Source organism: Dipodomys ordii, unplaced genomic scaffold (assembly GCF_000151885.1).
Source record: "Dipodomys ordii isolate 6190 unplaced genomic scaffold, Dord_2.0 Scaffold18, whole genome shotgun sequence".
NCBI lineage: Eukaryota > Metazoa > Chordata > Mammalia > Rodentia > Heteromyidae > Dipodomys > Dipodomys ordii.
Window position 1 is genome coordinate 18,298,288 of NW_012267234.1, and position 22,637 is coordinate 18,320,924.

General features: G+C 63.2%; 2 protein-coding genes across 2 annotated transcripts in view; one reads left to right on the plus strand and one right to left on the minus strand.

Annotated features, from left to right (window-relative positions):
• Positions 1–11,936, plus strand: part of Atp2c2 (ATPase, Ca++ transporting, type 2C, member 2) — a 38,140-nt gene extending 26,204 nt beyond the window's left edge. The window contains exons 14-29 of the mRNA XM_013012707.1: positions 1,108–1,232; positions 1,414–1,511; positions 2,769–2,870; positions 3,512–3,601; positions 4,058–4,159; positions 4,770–4,926; positions 5,498–5,668; positions 6,493–6,590; positions 6,673–6,723; positions 7,812–7,978; positions 8,907–8,975; positions 9,066–9,182; positions 9,761–9,908; positions 10,696–10,794; positions 11,111–11,252; positions 11,797–11,936. Of these exons, the coding sequence (XP_012868161.1) occupies positions 1,108–1,232; positions 1,414–1,511; positions 2,769–2,870; positions 3,512–3,601; positions 4,058–4,159; positions 4,770–4,926; positions 5,498–5,668; positions 6,493–6,590; positions 6,673–6,723; positions 7,812–7,978; positions 8,907–8,975; positions 9,066–9,182; positions 9,761–9,908; positions 10,696–10,794; positions 11,111–11,252; positions 11,797–11,936 (1,876 nt within the window). The remainder of the gene's footprint in view (positions 1–1,107; positions 1,233–1,413; positions 1,512–2,768; positions 2,871–3,511; positions 3,602–4,057; positions 4,160–4,769; positions 4,927–5,497; positions 5,669–6,492; positions 6,591–6,672; positions 6,724–7,811; positions 7,979–8,906; positions 8,976–9,065; positions 9,183–9,760; positions 9,909–10,695; positions 10,795–11,110; positions 11,253–11,796) is intronic.
• Positions 11,937–14,588: 2,652 nt separating this feature from the next.
• Tldc1 (TBC/LysM-associated domain containing 1) lies at positions 14,589–22,419 on the minus strand. The gene is made up of 7 exons (XM_013013001.1): positions 21,796–22,419; positions 21,034–21,264; positions 20,614–20,758; positions 19,086–19,514; positions 16,888–17,006; positions 15,927–16,106; positions 14,589–15,464 (listed from the first exon to the last, which is right to left on the minus strand). Exons 1-7 carry the CDS (start codon positions 21,946–21,948, stop codon positions 15,339–15,341), a joined length of 1,383 nt encoding a protein of 460 aa, XP_012868455.1. The 5' UTR covers positions 21,949–22,419; the 3' UTR covers positions 14,589–15,338.
• Between the last annotated feature and the right edge of the window lie 218 nt (positions 22,420–22,637).

Below are 22,637 nucleotides of genomic sequence, written 5' to 3' on the forward strand. Positions count from 1 at the left end.
GTGGGGCTCACACAGACCAGGCGCGTGGCAAGGCGCGGGATTGCACAGACCAGGCGCGTGGCGCAGGATCGCGCAGACCAGGCGCGTGGCGCAGTGCGGGATCGCACAGACCAGGCGCGTGGCGCGGCGTGGGGCTCACACAGACCAGGCGCGTGGCAAGGCGCGGGATCGCACAGACCAGGCGCGTGGCGCGGCGTGGGATTGCACAGACCAGGCGCGTGGCGAGGCAGAGGATTGCACTGACCAGGCGCGTGGCGCGGGATCGCACAGACCAGGCGCGTGGCGAGGCAGGGGATTGCACAGACCAGGCGCGTGGCGAGGCAGGGGATTGCACAGACCAGGCGTGTGGCGAGGCAGGGGATCACACAGACCAGGCGTGTGGCGCGGCTCAGGAGATCGCACAGACCAGGAGCGTGGCGCGGTGTGGGATTGCACAGACCAGGCGCGTGGTGAGGCAGGGGATCGCACAGACCAGGCGCGTGGCGCGGCTCAGCAGATCGCACAGACCAGGCGCGTGGCGCGGTGCGGGATCGCACAGACCAGGCGCGTGGCAAGGCGCGGGATTGCACAGACCAGGCGCGTGGCAAGGCGCGGGATTGCACAGACCAGGCGCGTGGCGAGGCAGAGGATCGCACTGACCAGGCGCGTGGTGCGGCGTGGGGCTCACACAGACCAGGCGCGTGGCGCGGCGCGGGATTGCACAGACCAGGCGCGTGGCGCAGCGCGGGATTGCACAGACCAGGCGTGTGGCGCGGCGCAGGGCTATCACAGACCAGGCACGTGGCGCGGTGCGGGATCGCACAGACCAGGCGCGTGGCGCAGTGCGGGATCGTACAGACCAGGCGCGTGGCGCAGCGCGGGATCGCACAGACCAGGCGCGTGGCGCAGCGCGGGATCGTACAGACCAGGCACGTGGCGAGGCAGGGGCTCGCACAGACCAGGTGCGTGGCGCGGCGCAGGATCGCACAGACCAGGCACATGGCGAGGCAGGGGATCGCACAGACCAGGCGCGTGGTGAGGCGCAGGATCGCACAGACCAGGCGCGTGGCGCGGCACGGGGCTCGCACCACCGTGGCGGGAGGCTCAGGGGGCTGGCTTTCCCCGCAGCCTGGCTGTGGCTGCCATTCCCGAGGGCTTGCCCATCGTCGTCACGGTGACGCTGGTCCTGGGCGTGCTGCGCATGGCCAAGAAGCGGGTGATGGTGAAGAAGCTGCCCATCGTGGAGACTCTGGGTGAGGGGCCCCGCGGGCTGCACGGAGGTTTGGGGGGCGGCCGGCCGTTCTGCGGGCTGCGCGGAGGTTCGGAGGGCGGCCGGCCCTTCTGCTGGCTGGGCGGAGGTTTCGGGGGGCGGCCGGCCGTTCCAGCGCAGAGTGTTTCACCCCATCTCTGCACACCCGCATCTGGCGGGGCCAGGTTGCTGTGACGTCATCTGCTCAGATAAGACAGGGACGCTGACAGCCAACAAAATGACCGTCACCCAGCTGGTCACCTCCGATGGGCTGCAGGCCCAGGTGAGTCCTGTACGTTCACGCGGTGTGAGACCACGGGGCGCCCTGCCACCGACTGAGGGCCCGTGGAATCTTCTAGAACATGGTGGGAGGAGACCAGGGGCTGTGGGGCCGCCTCCTTGCTTCAAAATGGCAGCAGGCATTGCCACCCCTCTGCAGCGCCCCTTCCGTTCTGGCTGCTTTGGCTAGGTCTCATTGCGCGCGTTAGTTTTTCATTGTTTTGTGGCTGTGGTCTGGCGAGTGCCCCGGGCGCCGCCCTGACCCCCAGCGTGAGCGCACACGGCCACACAGCGCGAGACCCCGCTGTGCGCGCTCCCCCCTGCCAGGGGTGTGTAGGAAGAACTCCGCACAGCACTCTGCCACGTCTCCCAGGCAGAGCGGCAGCGGATGGCAGCTTGGCCAGCGTCTACTTGGTAAATACACTGTTGGGTTTTTTTGTTGTTGTTGTTGTTGTTTTTGGGTCCGATCGTGGGGCCTGAACTCTGGGCCTGGGCGCTGTCCCTCAGCTCTTCAGCTCAAGGCTAGCGCTCTACCACTTGAGCCACAGCGCCACTTCCGGCTTTTTTCTTTTTGCTTATGTGGTGCTGAGGAATCGAACCCAGGGCCTCAGGCATGCAAGGCGAGCGCTCTACCACTGAGCCGCCTTCCCAGCCCCTCGCTGTTGGGTTTTTTGTTGTTGTTGTTGGTGTGGGTACTGGGGCTTGAACTCAGGGCCTGGGCGCTGCCTCTGAGCTAGTCCTCTGCCACTTGATCCACACCTCCACGTCTGGCTTTGGGGCAGTTCATTGGAGATAAGAGTCTCACAGACTTTCCTGCCTGGGCTGGCTTTGAACCATGATCCTCAGGTCTCAGCCTCCTGAGCAGCTAGGATGACAGGCATGAGCACCAGCACCCATTCTTGGCGCATGGGCACGGGCATCTGTGGATGTGTGGTAGCCGGTGGCTTCCCTGGCCCGGGGACAGACGTGCCATCTTGACAGGGGCTTTGTGGCTGCGAGGCTCAGTATGTGCGCCACAGCTCTGAGAAAATGTACATCCAGTGTGTTCTAGAACATTCTATCCCCGTGCCAGCCCGGGGATCACCCTAGTGCGCAGTCACCCCCGGCCCCCGGAGCACGGCACTGTGGGTCAGCGGTGTCGGTGGTCAGCTGGCCCCGAGGGACGTGTTCCCGTACCGGCGCGTCTTTGGGGACGAGGGGGGACCGGCCACGCCGGAAGCCCTGTGGGCAGCCCGGTGACAGGCGCACTCGTGCTCCACAGGTCAGCGGCGTCGGGTACAACGGTGCGGGCGCCGTGCGTCTTCTCCCAACCAAGGAAGTGGTCAAGGGGTTTGCCAGCGTCTCCGTGGGGCGGCTGGTGGAGGTGAACGGGCACCCGGGGCACTGCCGTGGGCAGCGGCTTCTCCCCAGCCAGGGACCTGGGCACCCGTCAGCGGCTGCGACCCTGGCCGGCCCACGCGCGGTGACTGGCTGTGGTCATCGCGGTCCAGCCCCCAGGGGGACCCCTCCAGGCTGTGCCCATCCCCCAGGGTCAGGGGCCCCCAAGTGTACCCCACCAGGATGGTTGGGAAGCTGGGGTCATCTCCCCACGGCGGTGTGAGCCAAGCCCCGGGCCGTCCCCGTGCAAGCGCACACTGCATTCCTTCTGGTCAGTTCCAGTGCCGGCAGGGAGGGACGCGGGGTCACCCCAAGTGGAACTCATTAGGTCCCGCCCCCTCAAGGGCCCCCCGTCATCACCCACATCACCCCCCACTCCATTCCACAGATGGCTTTGCACCCCGGCCCTGCTCCGGGCCGGAGCCAGGGCTTGTGCTTCTGTGCTGAGAGGCTGATTTGGTGGAGCACTGTCTGTCCGTCTCCAGCCACCCCCCCGTCTGTCTCCAGCCCCCCCACTGTCCCCCTCCAGCCCCAGCTCTAAGGGGCCCCGCGGACCAGCGTGTCCTGGGTGGGCCCCTCCCGTGGCAGCTCCTGAGAGATGGCCACCACTCTAAGTGCTCGTTTCAGGCTGGCTGCGTGGCCAACAACGCTGTCGTGGGGAAGAACTCGGTGATGGGGCAGCCCACCGAGGGCGCCCTGCTCGCGCTGGCCATGAAGGTAAGGCGCTGGGTGCTGGGCACTGGGTGCTGGGTGCTGGGTTCTGGGTTCTGAGTGCTGGGTGCTGGGCGCTGGGTGCTGGGTGCTGGGTGTTGGGTGCTGGGTGGGTACTGGGTGCCAACAAAATTCGGGCCCAGGGAGCCTGGGATGCTGTGCAGTCTCGGAGAGTCCCGTAGGTCTCTGAGCCCTCTGGCAAGACTCTAGAAGGAATCCCAGAGAAACACGATACTCAGACCCAGGTGCTGCTGGCAGACAGAGCCGGACGGGAGCCCTGAGTGGCCCCACGAGGTCTTCTCCATCCGCTCCCCCAGGCCCCGGCCTCCAACACCCCCCTCCCACAGTGTTCAGGCCATGAGCTCCAGTCTCTCATCTACGAGGTGGTTTAAATGACGGAGGATTGGCACAGCCCCCCCTCTGCCTGCACGGGCTCCGGTGACGCCCCATCCTTCTTCCTAGATGGACTTAAGTCACGTCAAAGACTTGTACGTCCGAAGGGAAGAGATCCCCTTCAGTTCCGAGCAGAAGTGGATGGCGGTGAGATGCAGCCTGAAGAATGAGGTGCGTCTGTGCACAGACATGGACAGAGGACCCTGGGCCAGGTCCTGGGAGCCTCCAGACTCAAAGGGGCAGCGGGAGTGGGGTCCAGGGTGCCCTGCTCTCCCGGGGCTCTCCAAGAAGGGCCCAGTCACTGTATCAGGAGCTGGATAGAAATGCAGAGCCCCAGGCCCCACCCCACCTTCCTCCTGTGTCAGAAACTCCCACTGAGGCTGGCACTAGCAGTTCACGCCTGTAATCGGAACTGCTCAGAAGGCTGAGATCTGAGGATCACAGTTTGAAGCCAGCCTGGGCAGAAAAGAGACAAGATGCTCGGTTCTAACCAGCAAATGCCAGAAGTGGAGCTGCGGTTCAAATGGCAGAGCATCAGCCTTGAGTGGAAAAGCTAAGCAGTAGCACCCAGGTCCTGAATTCAAGCCCAGACACCAGCACACGCACGCACGCACGCACGCACGCACGCACGCCCCAGTGGAAGCCCCAAGTACCCGTGTCCTGGGGCGGGCACAAGTGCGAGACAAGCGCAGGCCAGCGCTGCTCCATGCTGGCCCCGGGGCCGTGGCGGTCACTGCCGAGGCTGCCGGTGACCGCGGAGTTTTCCTCCACCTTCCGCAAGGACGGGGACGACGTGTACTTCATGAAGGGAGCCTTGGAGGAGGTGGTGCGCTGCTGCAGCCTCTACAACCACGGGGGCCTCTCCCTGCCGCTGACGCCCCAGCAGGAGGCCTTCTGGAGGCAGGAGGAGAGGAGGATGGGGGCACTGGGGCTGCGGGGTCAGTACCGGTGCCGGCCTGGCGTCCACGGGCACGGGGCGCTGCCAAGGGGGGGGGTGAACTCACCCCCAGAACGGAGCCACCCGTGACCCGTGCCCACCCAGGGGCGGCTTACACGTGGGAGGGGAGGGGAGGGGAGGGGAAGGGAGGGGAAAATGGCTTCCACCCATCTCCCTCTTTCTGCCCTGAAGCCCCGCCTTCGCTGAGGGCATGTGGGATGCTGAGTATCACGTGACAGTTGTCACCCTGGGTGGCACACAGGGGCCTCGGGGTTCTCTTGGCGGTCAGTGGCCACCACCCCACGCCCACTGGAGGTGACAGGTGCAGACTCGGAGAGGACAGGAATGGCCACGATGCCCGTCCTCATCTCCCAGGCTCCCTGGTGGCCGTGCATGGTGGAGGCTCTGGTTCCAGTCCACGCGTGGCCAGCCCTGTGTCCCCTCCTGGCGGGCACACAAGGCCACCACCCCTCCTGCCCTCCCCACCCCAGCCGCTCGCAGACAGGATGGGGGCCATGGTGGGGGGGACCTTCAGCCCCCGTGACCCCTGCTTGGGCCTTGGTCTCCCGCAGTGCTAGGCCTGGCCTCTGGGCCCGAGCTGGGGCGGCTGACCTTCCTGGGTCTGGTGGGCATCATCGACCCCCCGAGGGCTGGCGTGAAGGAAGCCATCCGGCTGCTCTCGGCCGCGGGCGTGTCGGTGAAGATGGTGACGGGGGACGCCCTGGAGACAGCCATGGCCATAGGTACCGGGGTGAGGGCCGGGGACCCACTCCTTCCCCTCACTCTGCCCCCCGCCAGGCTGCAGCAGCACTGCCACCCAGCCCCAGGCGCATAGAGAAGGTGCTGAGCTGCACAGGCTGGCGGGGCTCCGGCGTTCTGCCTGCTGACCTGCGGGAAGCAAAAATAGTAGTAGTTCTCCAGAGGCCCTGTGCAAACCAAGGGCCTACTGTGTGTGCAGAACTGAGGGCCTACTATGTGAGGCAGAACTGAGGGCCTACTGTGTGCAGAACTGAGGGCCTACCGTGTGTGCAGAACTGAGGCCCTACTGTGTGTGCAGAGCTGAGGACCTACTGTGTGTGCAGAACTGAGGCCCTACCGTGTGTGCAGAACTGAGGGCCTACCGTGTGTGCAGAACTGAGGCCCTACTGTGTGTGCAGAGCTGAGGACCTACTGTGTGTGCAGAGCTGAGGACCTACTGTGTGTGCAGAACTGAGGGCCTACTGTGTGTGCAGAGCTGAGGACCTACTGTGTGCGCAGAACTGAGGACCTACTGTGCGAGGCAGAACAGAGGACCTACTGTGTGCGCAGAACTGAGGGCCTACCGTGTGCGGCAGGCTCCTCACCCCCGCGCTCCCTCCCTTCCCTGACAGCACAGTGTGCAGCATGTGGTGTCCATGCTGGCTGCAGCACTGGACAATCACTGAGCCACCTGACCCTTAGTCTCAGTGTTCACGGAGGGCCCCCAGCCGCCATGGCGTTCCCATGGTTCTCTGCATCTACTTGGGCACAGGGAGGGATGGGCGTGGGGTGGAGGGTGGGAGCCGCCTCAGCGCCCACACTCTGGCAGGAAGGAACATCGGCCTGTGTGACGAGCGGCCGAAGGCCATGTCTGGGGAAGAGGTGGAGGGCGCCGAGCAGGGCGAGCTGGCGGCCTGCGTGGAGCAGGTGCGTTCTCGGGCTGGCAGGGCACGGGGTGGGGGCAGGCATCTGTCCCCACGCCCGCTGACACCTCACCCCGCTGCACCAGGTGTCTGTGTTCTACAGGGCCGGCCCCAAGCACAAGGTCAAGATCATAAAGGTACGCTCGGCCGGCAGGCTGCTCGGCCCGGCCATAGGCCCGGGAGCCCACAGGTCCCTCGGGGGACAGTCTGGGTGGATGGGTGGCTGTGTGGGTGCATGGGTGACTTGTGAGCCTCAGCCACAGCTCAGGTCACCCCACCATATTTGGCCCCAGGGAATGCTGGGCAATGTCTTCTCTGGTGGGCAGGCAAGCCTAGATGACCCCCATCTCAACCATTAAAAAGCTGGGCGTGATAGACACACCTATCATCCCAAATACATCAGAAATATAAATAGGAGAATGCTGTCAAGCTGGCCCAGGCATATACATGAAACCCTGTCTCAAAAATAATGAAAGCAGGCCGGGCGCCACTGGCTCACGCCTGTCATCCTAGCTATTCAGGAGGCTGAGATCTGAGGATCACGGTTCAAAGCCAGCCCGGGCAGGAAAGTCCATAAGACTCTTATCTCCAATGAACCACCACAAAACCAGAAGTGGTGCTGTGTCTCAAGCAGAAGAGCACTCGCCTTGAGCTGAAGAGCTGAGGGACAGCACCCAGCCCAGAGTTCAAGCCCCAAGACCAACAACAACAAAAAAGAAAGAAATTAAAAAATGATACCTAAGAGGGCTGAGGGTATAGCTCAGCAATAGAGCATTTTCCTAGCAAGCACAAGGCCCTGAGTTCAAATCCCACTACCATCAAAGAAAAAACCCTCTTAGGAATGCCTGTGTTTTTCTCACATGTCTAGCGCTCCCCCGGGACGCTGGTGGTTGTGCTTTCTTCTTTTGGTTATGCGGGGCTGGCTTTCTCGCTTTGTTTTGGTATAAAGCTGTGACAACACAGGTTGTTCCACACGAGGGGTTCGAGGCCCTCCCTGGGTGGGGCGCTGCTGTTGCCTGTTAATAGCGACCTTTGCTGCCTGAGCCTGGGCCTCCCGTGCCGGGGTGCGGCGGGCGGCCGCTGGGGCAGGCGGGGCTGGCGCCGACGCCGGGCAGCGATTCCCGGCGCCCCTCTGAAGGGTCCCAGCCTCGCTGCTTGACTTGGGAGGAAGATTCTAGAAGGGGGTGCTCCAGCCACAGGCCCCCACAGCCTGCCCTTCCCACAGGCCCTGCAGGAGTCGGGGGCGGTGGTGGCCATGACGGGGGACGGCGTGAACGACGCAGTGGCCCTGAAGTCCGCAGACATCGGAGTTGCCATGGGACAGACGGGGACGGACGTCAGCAAGGAAGCGGCCGACATGGTGCTGGTGGACGATGACTTCTCAGCCATCATGTGAGCAGCGGGGGGGGGGCGAGGGGAACGGGGGGGTCATGCGTGCTGCGGTGCTGCGCTGGACACGGGGAAAGGGGAGATGCTGAGTGGGGGGACCCCCATGCAGGCCTCCCCTCTGGGTGCCAGCAGCGCCTGCCCGCCCTGAGGTCCAGATCAGAAACCAGAGTCGGCTCTGGGTTCAGGCCCAGGACTTACCTGTGTGCATGTGCATGTGCACACACACAATCACATTTGGAAGGATAGACATTGACAGTTTGGGGGTTCAGCGTGGTACTGGGCCCCAAGCTTGCTAAGCAGGTGGTCTCGCTGCTGAGCCTCAGCCTCTTCTGGTGCTATTTCGGGTTTTGGGTCTCAGTTCCTTCCTGGGTGCGCACCTGGACCACAGTCCTAATTTGGCTTCCCACTGAAACTGGGACCAGCGGTGTATACCACCACACCCAGGTTTTTCTGTTGAGATGGGGTCAGTAGATGTGTCTGCCTGGGCTGGCCTAGAACAGCAAACTTCCCATTCCCAGCCTCCCAAGTGGCCGGGACTGCTAGCGTGAGCCTCCAGCACCTGGCTGCAGAAGGCTTCTCTTTACAACAGACTCGCCTTTTTCTTAACACCCTTCACTTCAGCTATACAAAAACGCAGTCCTGCTGTGCAGGGCAGGCCGGGCCGTCAGTTCCTTTGCAATTCGTCTGGACAGCTTTCTCTGTTAGAGACACCAGGCCTGGCTGTCGGGAGGCCTTGGCCACGCCCCTCCACGCAAGCTCCACCCCATCACACAGGTGGCATCAGCCGGGGCCCTGACAGAGGTGTCACTCAGACAGTCCACACAGGGCGGCAGGAAGCTGCTGGGCACCGTTGGGGTGATGTGGCCTTTTCTGGGGCGCCCGCCGGGGTCAGCTCGCAGGGTCACGCCTGCCATCCCGGCCTGCCTTGCAGGGATGCCGTGGAGGAAGGCAAGGGGATCTTCCACAACATCAAGAACTTTGTCCGCTTCCAGCTGAGCACGTGAGCGGCGGCCGGCCCTCCCCTCCCGGCGTGGCGGGTGCTGGGGTGGCAGGCAGGCGCTGACAGCCGCGTCTGCCGTGGGGCCCGCAGGAGCATTGCGGCCCTGAGCCTCATCACCCTGTCCACCGTGTGCGACCTGCCCAGCCCCCTCAACGCCATGCAGATCCTGTGGGTGAACATCATCATGGACGGGCCGCCAGCCCAGAGGTGAGGCCGGCCCCGGGTTGCAGGGGGAGGGGGGGCGACCCAGGCGGCTGAAGGGCGCTGTGCTTTGGGGGAGGGGGACGGGAGGAATCAGCTGGAATACTGGGCTCCCTGGGGCTAGAACACATGCCCTGATCTCGTCAGCTCACACCTCCAGAACCGCACCCCCATTCCTCTATCCGCCACCCACACTCTGTCCTGCACCTGCTCTGTTTCTCCCTAGAGGGAGCTGGAGGTAGATGCGCCCGTGTGTGTATGTGCATGCACCCATACTGGGGCTTGAACTCAGAGCCTCAGACTTGGCAGAAAGTGAAGTCTCAGTCCCTGGGGGCCTTGCCTCGGGCGGTGTGGCGGCTGCTATCCTCCAGATCATCGAGCCGAGCCTCCCACCCAGCGCTGCCCCCCACCCCCACGCCCCCACACTGACCCAGTGACTGAGTCTTAGGAAAGAGGCGCAGGCGGCCTCGGCCTGCGGGCCGTGGACGGATGGGAGGGGGTGGTGTCTGTGGGGTGCAGGCCATGTGGGGGAGGTTTCCTGTATCCCCGGCTTGTTTCCGAGTGTGGCTTGTGTCTCTGGACAGCTTGGGGGTGGAGCCTGTGGACAGGGATGCCCTGGGCCAGCCGCCACGCCGCGTCCAGGACACGATCCTGAGCAGGGTCCTGGTCCTGAGGGTCCTCATGTCTGCGGCCACCATCCTCAGCGGGACCCTCTTTATCTTCTGGAAAGAGGTGGGCTGCGGGTCACACAGGGTGGGCACAGCGCAGCCCTGCCCATGCCCCGTGGGCTCTGGACGGAGGAGAGGGTGGGGAACAGCACGGAGGGGAGCCCCACCACAAACCCTCTCACCCCTGGGCCTCCGGGGCAGCCCGCGGGGTCAGGGAAGCTCCTGGAAGCCGCGCGGCTGGCGGAGGGGGCAGGCCGACCCTCCACCTGCCCTAGGGAGGAGGGAGCGCGTGGAGCAGGACAGGACACGGCTGGGCCCACGCCTGTTTCTCTCACGCTGCCTCTGCTGGCCTCGCTCCCTTGCACTGCGCCTCGGGCCCCTAGCAGTGTAGCCCAGCCTTTCGCAGCCTCCTTGGCTGGGTGCCAGCCTTGTGACAGGGCCAGGCCCGCAGCCCTCAGGGTGGGGCCCTGGGTGAGAAATGCAGAGTTCCAGGACCCCTGTACACCGTGCCCCAGGACCTTGGCTTCAGGTGTTCACCTGGCTGTAGCTTGGATCTGAAAACCTCTGCCTGGCACTGGAGCCCTGTGGAACCGGCAGGACCCAAGTAGGCCAGGAAGTGGAGGCAGGAATGGCCCAGAAACTTCCTCCCGGAGACGGCTCCCCTCCAGCCCAGCTTCCCAGCGTGGGCCCCCTCTGAGAGCCAAGGGTTCTGGATGGCTCTGGACTGTTCTGCTCTCTGGGCTTAGGGAGGGCACTACCCCCTGCAATCCCAGCTCTGTGGCTCCGCCCCTCAGAGCAGGGCAGGGTCCCGCTGCTCCTGGCCATGACGGTGGGCTGCCACTGTCCTGCAGATTCCTGAGGACAAAGCCAGCACCCCGCGCACCACCACCATGACCTTCACCTGCTTTGTGTTTTTCGATCTCTTCAATGCCCTGAGCTGCCGATCTCAGGTGAGCCGGGCTGCCGTGACTCTCCCCATATCCAGCACCGGGCCTCGGCCTTCCCGTGCACTTCCTGCTAAAGCCTCGGGGAGGGAGGTGCCGGGCTGGGTGGAGCCGGGGTCCCACCGTTCATCGTCTGACCATGGGCATCTTCCAGCTCCAAATCCCAACAGCCTCCATTCCACAGCACCTGCCGGCCTGCCTAGCCAGACAGACATGAGGTGGCTCAGAGCAGGGACACACGTCCCCACGGGGCCTGGGGGGGGGGGCACTGCCCCACCCGGGGGCGGATGGCGCTCCAGCGGCCTCCCACCTCCTTCCGCAGACCAAGTTGATTTTCGAGCTCGGTTTCCTCCGGAACCGCATGTTCCTCTACTCGGTGCTGGGCTCAATCCTGGGGCAGCTGGCGGTGATCTACGTCCCTCCCCTGCAGAAGGTGTTCCAGACGGAAGGCCTGGGCGCGCTGGGTGAGTGGGGGGCTTGAGCCTTCACTGCCATCAGGGCCTTGCGCGCTGCCCGCCGGCCGGGGGTGGAGGCGCGGGCCTCAGCGCAGCACAGCACAGAGCCCCGGCCGTGCGGAGTCTCCCTGGAGTGACACCCAGGGGACAGAACACAAGGAAGCCCAGCAGGAGGGCCTCCGGAGCCAGCAGCCTGGGAGGCACGCGGCTTTGGGGCCGCAGGCTCAGCCGAGCTCAAGCAGCACGGACAGAGGACAGAGGAGGCGGAGGTGGGAGCCGGGGGCCTGGCGCGGCCCTGGCTAAGGAAGTGACGGACGCTCCCCAGCCGGAGCACAGACGCTGCTGCTGCGTCAGTGGAACCCGGGGTGGGCCAGGCTGCCCGAGCTCGGCTCTCCCCTGGGACCTCCAGACCAGCGCCCCTGCAGCGCACCCTGAGGGGCCCAGCCCCAACTGTGTAGCGGACGCCCCCTGGGGGAGCGGGCGCGCATGGCACCCAGAGCGGGTGGAGGCAGGCAGGCGGCCTGGGCTTCTGACCCGCCTCTCCCGTTGGCAGATCTGCTGCTGTTAACTGGCCTGGCCTCGTCCGTCTTCATCTCCTCGGAGCTGCTCAAGCTTTGCGAGCGGCACTGTTCACGCGCCGCGGCCCTGCCGTGCCAGGGGGCGGCGGGACCCGCCCGCCGGCCACAGCCCTGAGCCCGCTGGATTCGGAGTGCCAGGGGCCGCCTGCTCCGGTCGTGCCCAGCCGCCCAGGAGTTGGGGGCAGGGCGCCGTCAGGGCATGGACTCCACCTGCCGCACTGGGACCCTGGTGACAGCTCCCAGGAGGCTGCGCCTCGCCCTGGACACGGGGGAGGAACTGTACATAAGCAGTCGTGTTATTTATTAAATCACAACCGTTTTTATCAGCTCATCGGTGCACACACTTGTGCCCTAGCGGAGGCCACACAGACTGGCAGGGGATGCGGGCGGGATGGCGACCCCCTCCACGGCCTGCCTTCACTGTGAAATGCTTCTGCACAACATAGTACCATCCAAGCCACAACACCCCCCGCACCCCCTCATAGAGACACTAAAGCACGATTCACATGAAATCCGATTTAAATAACCTAAGTACCCAGATGGGCCCATGTTTGTGAACCCCTTAACTAACTGCACACGCCCGTCCATAACGAAGCCCAGGAGACAGGACGGAAGCTTTAGCATTCCCGACAGAAGCTCTGCGCCACAGATACGGCTGTGGAGAAGCAGGAGCCACGAGCGCAAAGCCTCATGAGGATGCGGAATATTCTGGAAGGATGTGCTATGCAATCCATCCAGAGAAGGAAGGGCTTCAGTGCTGGAAGCGTAGGGCGGTGCTGACCGCTAGATCTGCGAAGGAAATGGCTACAAGACCATGGGTAGGCTGAGGGAAGCCATGACCGCCAGGCTCCACAGAACAGGGCCACGGACAGCAGCCGTGGAGATTCAGCAGGAGAGGCTCCCACGCCAGGCGGGGAGAACCCGCAGTTTGGGTCCACAGGGCTGTGTGCACACTCGGCTGAGACTCGCGGGATAGGAGACGTCAGCAAGGTGTTGGGGACAAAAGTGCATGAAATTGGAGAGATTTCTTAGTTCAAACAGCCATTGGCTGGGGGTGGGGGGGGCAACTCTGGTTCCAGCAATGACATCAGAAAGTTGCCAGGCAAACCCAGCGCCCGGCCTGGGACGGGGGAGTGAACATTAGGCAAAGGCCACCACAATGAATGCGTGAACAAAGGTGTGCACTTCTCGAAGATACCACCCGATTTTTAGAAATGGCCACAGTGCCAGAGAAAAGCAAGCTACTGTAGGCAGGGTAAGTTTTGAAAACCAGGTGAGAAAACAGTTCCTGCTTTACCTTCCATTCATAAGGCTCCGGGAGTGGCCATGTAAGAGCTCCGGGCACCAATCTGGCTGAGGAGAAAGTAGTGCTTGAAGTCAGGAGAGGGGGAGGGGGAGGGGGAGGGATCCATCATGTAAACAAACCAGATTTTAAGGCAGAGGAGCCCTGGACTCGGCAGACACACTCTGCAGGTGGGAAGGAGGCCGGCCAGCTCTAACCAGCAGCACACCCTTTGATACAGCAGTCATCTGCTCAGACCCAACCACGCCGGACACGGCCCTGTGGGCTACTGAACCCCCAGTCACACAGGGTGCCACGGACCCGGACCCCACAGAGCGTCTGCATGCACGTGAACGGAAGGCAGGAGGGAGCGAGGCCCCGGGACATGGCGGGGTTCCACAGGACAAGAACGGAGGGCGTGCCAGCTCGCCACCCGGGGTGCGAGCCTCTGAGGGCAGGGAACCCCTTCCCAAGTCCCAGCTGTTTAAATCACACACACACACACACACACACACACACACACACACACGACCCAATACAGAATGGGGGACACCTCCCCACCACCTGCTCCCTCCGCTTTAGATAGGCAAACCCTCATTTAGGCCCCCAGGTGTCCCAGCCAGCACTCCATGGCTCTGTAACAAGAGCTGCTGCTCCTGTCAGAACCCCAGGGTGGGCACTGGTCCCCCCACCGCAGCCCTGCCGCCCAGACGGCCACATCGGGCCCCCGACCCTTCCGCCTGAGGCACGCGGGTCCCGGTCAGGCACATGGAAACTCGGCACTGTGGCCTCAACAGCCACAGGCACACAGCCTGCTGACGCCGCGGTACAGACGCTCAGACCGTTCCCAGAGAGGCATTTCACGGCACGTTTATTAAAAACATTGCTGAACAGCTGGTCACCAGTGGCTCACGCCTGCAATCCAAGATATAATCCAAGATACTCGGGAGGCTGAAATCTGAGGATCAAGGCTTAAAGCCAGCCTGGGAAGACGCTTATCTCCAGTTAACCAGCAAAAATTGGGACGTGAAGCTGTAGCTGAAGTGGTCAAGGGCTAACCTCGTGTGGAAAAAAGGAGCACAAGAGCTCAAAGCCCTGAGTTCAAGTTTCAGTCCCCCCCTCCAAACAGACCACCATAATCCTTTGGCCTTGGGGGTGCCCAAGGCAGGAAGGGGGGTGGTGACCCAGGCTCCACACCTGCTGGAGAGCAGACAAGCCTTCCTCCCTCCCCAGTCAGCGCTGCTAATGGAACAAGCCACTGTCTGCTATGGCTTTTAATCAAGGCAGGAGACCAAAGACAAAGGCAGGAGGCACGGGTGTTTGAGGCACAGCTCTCTGGGACACCAGGACCTAAAGTGCGTGTAGAGGCCTTCGAGCCTCTGTCAGAGCCCTGCACAGCTTCTCAGGATCACTGGAGTTGTTTAGGATTACAGGTGACTCCCACGTATAATCAGGAGACTGAGATCTGAGGATCAAGGTCCAAAGCCAGCCTGGACAGAAAAGTCTATGAGATTCTTATCCCGAGTTAACCAGCAAAAAACCAGAAGTAGCGCTGTGGCTCGGGTGGTAAAGCACTACTCTTAAGTGAAAAAGCGAAGGGAGAATGCAAGATGTGGAGTTCAAGCCCAGGGACTGGCAAAAACAAAAAGGAAAGCCATCCCTGGGCAGGCATCATGGATAGACCAATGGAGGCCGAGACGTGGACCCGTGCCAGACACACTCACCACCGCCCAGGGGATGGCGCTGTGTCCAGCATCGGGCAAGCCAGGTGGGTCAGCACTGGCCAGCCTGCTCCGGGACCCACCTCTCGGTTTCTCCTTCTCCCACCGCACGTCCACTTTAAGGGCAGAGACAGCTCGATGCGGACCCTACCGTCTACGCCCGCCCAGACCCAGCCCCAGGCTGGGCATCTTCCCATTGCCAGGCCCTTCCTGGACTTCCACCCCTCAGGGGCAGCCGTCATGGAGCAGAGGCGCCACCCGGGACCCCCGGGACCCCTCGGATGGGAGCCCCTCCCGCACGCTCGCTCCCAGTCTCTGGATCCCATGGAGAGGAAGCGACCCCACGTGAGATTCGGCTGCTGGCCTGACACGCGAGGGGCACCGTGCCGGGCTCGGCAGGGCCGTGTCCAGGCAGCACCTCCCTCTGGCGACACGAAAAGCTGAACCAACATGGCGGGGGTTCTGATGGCCCGGCGGGGCGGGGGCTCGGTCCCGGCCGGCCCCAGGCGCCTCCTCAACTGCCAGGGTCGTCGCTGCAGTAGTCGGGGGCCTCCGAGAGCCCTTCGCTGTGGCGGGTCCGCCCGCTGGCCTCCAGCAGGATGCGGGCCTCGGGGTCCACGTCCAGGACGCTCTTCTTGACCTAGAAAGAGGGGGAGAAGGAAACGGGGGGGAGACAGGGAAAGATGGGGAGAGGGGGAAGAAGGGTGGCTATGTTCACAGCGTGCCTAGGAGGAGGTACTGCTCCCAATGACCGAGGCTAAGCCATGACTTCCTGCCAGCTCCCGCTCACCTGCCTGGAGCCAGCACCCGCGGCCACCAAGGACTCAGCACGGCCCCAGCGCCCGGCCCCATGCTGGGTTACAAGGCATCATGGGAGCTGCGGGGCCCAGGGGCCCTTCACTGGATGGCAGAAGCAGAGAGCTGCAGGAGCCCCGAGCCTCGCGGTCTGCAGCCCATCCTCCCAGGCCGCTCCACTAAACCACCCAACCGTGCGGTGTCTAGTCCCTGCTGTGGCCTGAGGACAAGGTAGCCCGGCGGAGGCCCAGAGGGGTCAGCACAATGGAGAGAGGCCCCGGGCACAAGGTCCCTGCCCGGCACTCACCCGCTGGAGCTCTGAGGGCTCTTCCACGGCCCACACCTCCATGGCCTCAAACAGGAAGTCCTCCTTGGCAGAGAGCTGCGGGCTGCCGTACGTGGTGCACGCGGGCCTGGCCTTGCTGTGCCCTTTCCCGAAGTCACTGTCTATCCAAAGCCCGAAGTAGCCATGCTGCCCGCCCATGCCCTGCGGGGGAGACCCAGTGGACACGGCATCAACATCGGCTCAGTGCGGGGAGCGTCCAGTACCCTGGGCCGTAATCTCCAGAGAACCAGCCCAGAGCACGGTGCGGCAGTGCATGCCTGTAATCCCAGCAGGAGAATTGAGAGGCGGAGGCCGGCCTGGGCTACAGCGCGAGGCCCTCTCTCAAAACAAGCGAGCGCCCGAGCTGGAGGCGGGGACGCGAGGGGGTCTTGCAGCACGGGGCGTGTGGCTGTCCCCGCCTGGACACAGGAAGTGCTGGGCTCCGAGGGTGGTCTGTCCCGCCCCTGGTCCACCACCGCCCCAGCCAGCCTGGAGCTGCCGCCTCACCACACCCTCTGACCTGCGAGGCCCGGCTCTCACTTGGGGAGGGGAGCGGCCCGGGTGTGGACCTGTCCCACGGGACGCACTTCTGCCTGTGACTGAGGACAAAGGTCCCTGGGGGCAGTGGGGGCTGCTCTGGGGGTGGCTAACCCCAGTCTCCCTGCCCGTGACAGCTGCGCAGAAAGCCGCTGGGCCTTCTCCAGAGGCCCCGCCACCCTCCCCTCCCTGGGCTATGTCACGCATGAACCAGGGGGCAGGAAAGGGACCAAGCTCACGGCGTGCGCACAAGCCACGGAAGAACTGGCAGAGGCGCGGGCCTCCCGGGGGGAGCCGTGCGCTCTATCGCATGGAGCACGGCCGCAGCCAGCATCACACACCGCGTACCCCGCAGCCCTCACCAGGCCGGGCACGGACGCGCCCCCCGCCCGCCCCCGCCACTCACCAGCCCGTTGGGCATGGTCTGCTGTCCGTGGTTCAGGTACATGAAGTGGTCGTTGTAGCCCGTGTGTGTGTACACGGCCATGCGGGGGGCGATGGAGAAGAGGAAGCACTTGCTGTCTCCTGGAAGGGACAGGGGGCGCAGGGCAGCAACGCCGGGGGCTGCTTGACACCCTGCCCAGGTGCGCGGCCTGGACGGGCATCCCGGGCATCCGCGGGCGGGGCTCCAACGCCACGCGTCTTACAGTGACGGCCCGCCCCGGGGTGAGGACTCTGCCCACTCTCTGGGTACCAGCCTGTGGGCCGAGGGCATCTGAGTCAGAAAGACTCAGAAAGAGCGGTCCCCTACCTTACCAGTGGGGGCGGAGGGCCACCACAAGCGCAGGAGCCCCTGGCACAGCCCACGGGGACCCACGCAGGACATGGGGGAGGGCTGTCCCCCACCCAAAAAGTCACACCACCCAGGAGAGAACACCACAGCAGACCTGCCCAGGGGGGCGGGGGGGCATGGGAGAGTCAGGAGGGGGACGGCCGGGAAGGCAGACAAGGCCTGGACTGGTGGAGGGCACCCAGGGACTCCTTGGCATGTAGCCCAGACAGACGCAGGGGCCTCTGGCCACGGCCCAGGGTCTGCCGTGGGCTTGAATCAGCCCACTCGGAAGGGAGACGCTCGTCCTGAGACAGCAGCATCTGGGCGACGGTCCTCTGCGGAGGTCAGACCCCACGCAAGGGCAAGGCTGTGGCACCAGGGAAGGGGATGGACAGCCTGGAAAGTTCTCCTGGAACCTCACAGACCTCCCGTCACTAGGCCTCGGCAGCCCCAGGAGATCGGCGTGTGGCCACGCTTACTGAGCCCTAACACAGGGCCCAGCCTGCAGCCAGGAGCTGCGGGGACATTACTCTCCAAAACACGTACACACCACCTGCGACTTGGAGTCGCGGGAAGGAAACTCTGGGCACAGGCCAGAGCCGCATCACAGAACCACAAAGGCAAAACACAGCGCCGTCCACCCACCGCGGTCCTCGGGGCCAGAGGTCATTGAGAGGACCGGTGGACACAAATGAATCTGGCAGAAGGCAGGGACGGGGCCGTCTGTGGAGCGAGGCTGCCCTCTGCTGGGAAAACCCGGCGGAGGGCGCTCCTGCCTGCGGCAAGGCCGAGCCTTCCCGCCAAGACACACGAGACTCAGCGGAGCAAGCCCCGCCCCGGGCAGGCGCTGGAGGAAGTGGGTCTTGATCTGGAATCACAAGTATCTGGCTCTGAACCACCATCCTCAGATCTCAGCCTCCCCTCCTGAGTGGCTAGGAAGGCAGGTGGGAGTCCCCGGAGCTGGGCTTCTCTGGGCCTGTAATTCCTCGAGCAGAGGCCGCCTGTCCCCACCCTAGAGGGGGACACGAGGCATGCAGACAGCCTCAGAGTGCTCGGCCTGCAAAGCCGCCGGGACTCGGGAGCCTGGATTTGGGGAGGGCTCTCATCATTTGTGGAGCTAGATTAAAAAATCTAGAACATTCTGAAACCTAGAAACAGCCTGATTGAGGGGACAGAGGCGTGGACCCCTCACTGTGCTCCTCCCTCGATCCCAGGCACCTGGCCCCCACCCCTCAGCAATCTCCAGGACGCAACCCACCCGAGCGTGGGCCCAGCCCACAGAGGGAAGACCAGCAGTTCAGAGATACAGGTGAGCCGGGGCATACAGGGAGATGTGACAGCACATGGCCGTGTCAGCACATGGGGTAGCTCACTGCAGAGCTGGAGACCTGTGTCCCTCAGAGCAACTTGGAGGAAAAGGGCGGAGTCCCCTGGGCCTCTCCTCCAGTGTCACATGGTCACAAGAAAATGTCTACGGGCCACAGCTCACAAAACCAGGATGGAACAGGAGCGTGCCTGTGCACGTGTGTGCGTGTGTACACGTGTGTGCATGTGTAGGAATGTCCATCTGAAAGGCGTGGCATCTCTTGGTGCCATACACACCCCGCACCCCAGCACCCCTGGCAACGCTCAGCCTGTGTCAGCTGATCGAGGGGTGCTGATGCCTTCCTGCTGGCTTTCCCCCCCTGCCTGGGCTGGAGGAGGGCCTGTGACATCACAAACCACCCTCAGCCATCAGCGTGCCCTGCGACTGCCACCCCGAGAGGGGACGGTTTAAACCCTCCCAGCACCCCAGCACGGCCTGTGCCAGGGTCTGGGGCTCCAAGTGTTACCTTGAAACTGAGGCTTCACCTCCCAGGAGCAGGAGGCGAAGCCGCCAAACACGTGGCCGTCGCGGTCCTGGAGGAGGGCCAGGCAGGGCCCCTGGTGTGTGATGCGCCCGCAGAGCTGCGCGAAGCTCTGCCCGTGCAGCCGCGAGGAGAAGAGCAGGCGCCAGCGCTGCCGCTGCTCCCCGCGCAGCTGCGCACCGAGGTAGACGGCGGACAGCACGTCCAGGAGGCTCTCCACCTCCCCCCCCAGGCCCACGTGGCGCTCGGGGAGCAGCGGGGCCGGCTGGAGGGACGGGGACAGCAGCAGAAAGCCTCTGTGGATGACCACACTCAGAAACACGCCCACGAGGGGCGCCCGGAACACCCAGTCCTCAATCACGGCTCGGTCGCAATCACAGTCCAGCCACTGGGGCTCCGGAAACTTCTGGCCACCTGGGGAAGGGAGACTGACATTATCAGAGCCACCATGTCACCTCGCAATGACTGTCTGCACTGACTGAGCTAGCAGCCACAGTCACACGTGACTGGGGACGCGAGAGATAGCTCGTCTGAATGTTCTCAGCAAGTGCTCATTCGAGCTCAGACACGGCGGCATGGGGAAGACAACTGATCAAGGCAGCCAGGCCTCACCCGGGGGCTCAGCCCTGGACCAACACCACCCACCTGAGGGCCAAGAGGAAGGGGCTGAGCCCCGCTGGGCCTGGCGGCTCAGGGTCGAGAGGGCGGGGTTTCGTCAAGGACAGCAAGAGCTGTCATGCTGATTTCTATCTCAGACCTGCCAAGCGTGGAGGGGATCTGGTGGGATCTACAGGATCTAGTACAGCCTCCGTTTCCCTGTATGTGACATGGGTGCAGTGCTAGGACCCAATTCATTCGCTGTCACGTGGACAAGAAGGGCTTTTACGTCTAACACTCACTGATACACGTAAAACTGACCTCAGACAACCAGGTCTTCCCAGCCCACGCCCCGTCCAGCTACTGGATATGCAGAAACCCTGCTAACTCTACTTCCTGTCATCCCTGATCACTCTACCTTTCAAAAACCTTTTTGGGGGTTTTGTTTTTTGCCAGTACTGGAGCTTGAACTCAGGGCCTAGGCGCCGTCCCTAAGCTTTTGTGCTCAAGACTAGTTAGTGCTCTACCACTGGAGCCACAGCTCCACTTCCAGATTTTTGCTGGTTCATTGGAGATAACCAGTTTCAAAGACTTTCCTGCCCAGGCTGGCTTCAAACCACAAACCTCAGCTCTCAGCCTCCTGCGTAGCTAGGACTACAGGCGTGAGCCACTGGTGCTCAGTGGTCTCTCATTTCTTACGCCAGTGTGGTACTTGAAACCTTTTGGGTAATTTTAATTAAACAGTTTTCTATTCCAGTGACAACTTCAAGTTTCTGTTTTTACAATTCTCCCATTTTAAAGACACTGACTTGGGGCTTTGCTGATTTCAGAGCTTTGCTCAAAGGCTGCAGGATGGAGAGAGACCATGGCATCAGAGGTGGACCCTGAGTCAGAGGGGGGGTGCTTGGGGACTTGCCTTGGAGCTTCATCTCAGAGAGCAGCTGGGCGGCCAGCCCCCCCACACCAGCCAGGGGGCCCTGGAATCTCCTCCGGGTCCAGCCCCTCAGCTCCTGCCGATGGACCAGCACGTGCTCCACAGCGCCAACCAGACCCTCTGTGAACTTGAACACGCCGATTCCACCGTTAGGAGCCGCACCCGCACAGCGCGCAGGGCAGGGCGGCTTTCTTCATGCCATCCTGCAGCACCAGCGATGACACAGCCGGTGTGGGCCCCCACCCCACCCCGGTGGGCGTTCTAATGCTGGCCTGGAGCTGTGCCAAAGCCATCATCCAAGAGTTCCGACCTCAAGCGGGCCGTGAGCTGGCCCACGGCCCCGCGAGGTTGCCGTCAGTCCCCGCCCCGCCAAGAACAAGCCTGCCCCAGAGGCCGCTCTACCTTCTGGACTTCTCCAGCTCGCACAGGACCTTCTGTGGCAGTGATCATTTTCAGGATCACGAGGCTCTTCTCCTCCGCGTTTCCCTTCAGCAGGTAAGACATGGTGGCCGTGAACTGCTCCTGGGAGACGCTCTCGCTGGGCCCCCGCGTCTTCCCGGTCAGGTCCACCCGCCGCATGCCGTCAAACAGTCTGGTGACCATCTCTGGGGGCAGAGCTTCGCCAACATAGCTCTGCTGAGGACAAGGAGGAGAAAAGGCCCAACAGGCTGAATTCCACCCAACCAGTCACCGGGTCGGACAGGCAGCAGAGGACCGCGCCCAGCCACGGCGCGCAGGATGCTCCGGGCACAAGGTGGCCTTCCCTGACCTCCTGACCCTCTCCCGCCCCAGGACCCACACACGGGGCACTCGCGGCTCGTCTTGGCCCCTCTGGCCCCAGCCTGCCCTCCCCACACGGGCCCTGTCCTTCCTGTGGCCGCTGGCGCCTGCTCATCACCCTGCCAGCGATGACACGTCCATTAGCTGCCCAGGGCCTGCCTGCCGCGACCACAGCCCGTGCAGAGCACCGTGGTCTCTGCCTCAGAGCCACGAACGCTGAGCTGCTGCAGTCGCTGGAGGTGCACCGCCACCGTCTCTGGGAGGACAGTCAGGCCACACAGGGCTGGGGAGACGCAGGCGGCTCCTTCCTCGTGTCAAACCCTGAGGCAGGTTTGAGGAGGTCCCGGTACATCCGGCCAGGCCACGGCCCCTCCACCCTCTTGCCTTCAGTTCCTGCAGCGAGAAGGACCTGGACAAGGCCCCTGTGCTGCCCGTCCCCGGCGACAGCGCGGCGAACAGCCGGTCCAGCTCCGCCTGCTCCTCAGGAAGAAACCGTGAGTGGAACTTGGGCCCCGACAGGCTTTTGTTGTTCCCCATCTCTCCCGGTCCCTGGCAGAGCGGTCCTGTCTGTGGAAGGCAGGGGTTGGGGACACGTCAGAGAGAAAACCAACACCCCATCACAGAAAGGAAATGTTGGCAGTTATACGGCCAGCACGTATGGATCAGGTGGAAAATGCAGCACCAACACACACTGTATGCAGTCTGTAATGTTTCAGTGTTCCAGAAGCAACAGTGGGGAGGCCCGGTCCTGAAGCCCAGGGTGCACTGAAGTCTGCTCACGACTGCCAGGCAGCCTGGACATCTTTAGCTGAAAACATAGTACCAGCCAGGTGCTGGTGATTCTCACTGTCAGCTCGGGAGGCTGAGACCCAGAGGATCATAGTTTGAAACCAGTCTGGCTAGAAAAGCTTGCAAGATTTCATATGCAAAGAACCAAGAAAACACTGGATCAAGAGGTATGGCTGAAGTGGTAGAACATCAGCTGTGAGCGAGAAAGCTGAATGAGAGCACCAAGCTCTGAGTTCAAATCCTCGTACTGACCAAAGAGGGGAAAAATTAAGAAAATGCTGGGCACCAGTGGCTCACGCCTGTCATCCTGGCTACTCAGGAGGCTGAGATCTGCGGATTGTGGTTCAAAGCCAGCCTCGGCAGGAAAGTTGGTGAGACTCTTATCTCCAATAAACCACCAGAAAACCAGAAGTGGCGCTGTAGCTCAAGTGGTAGAG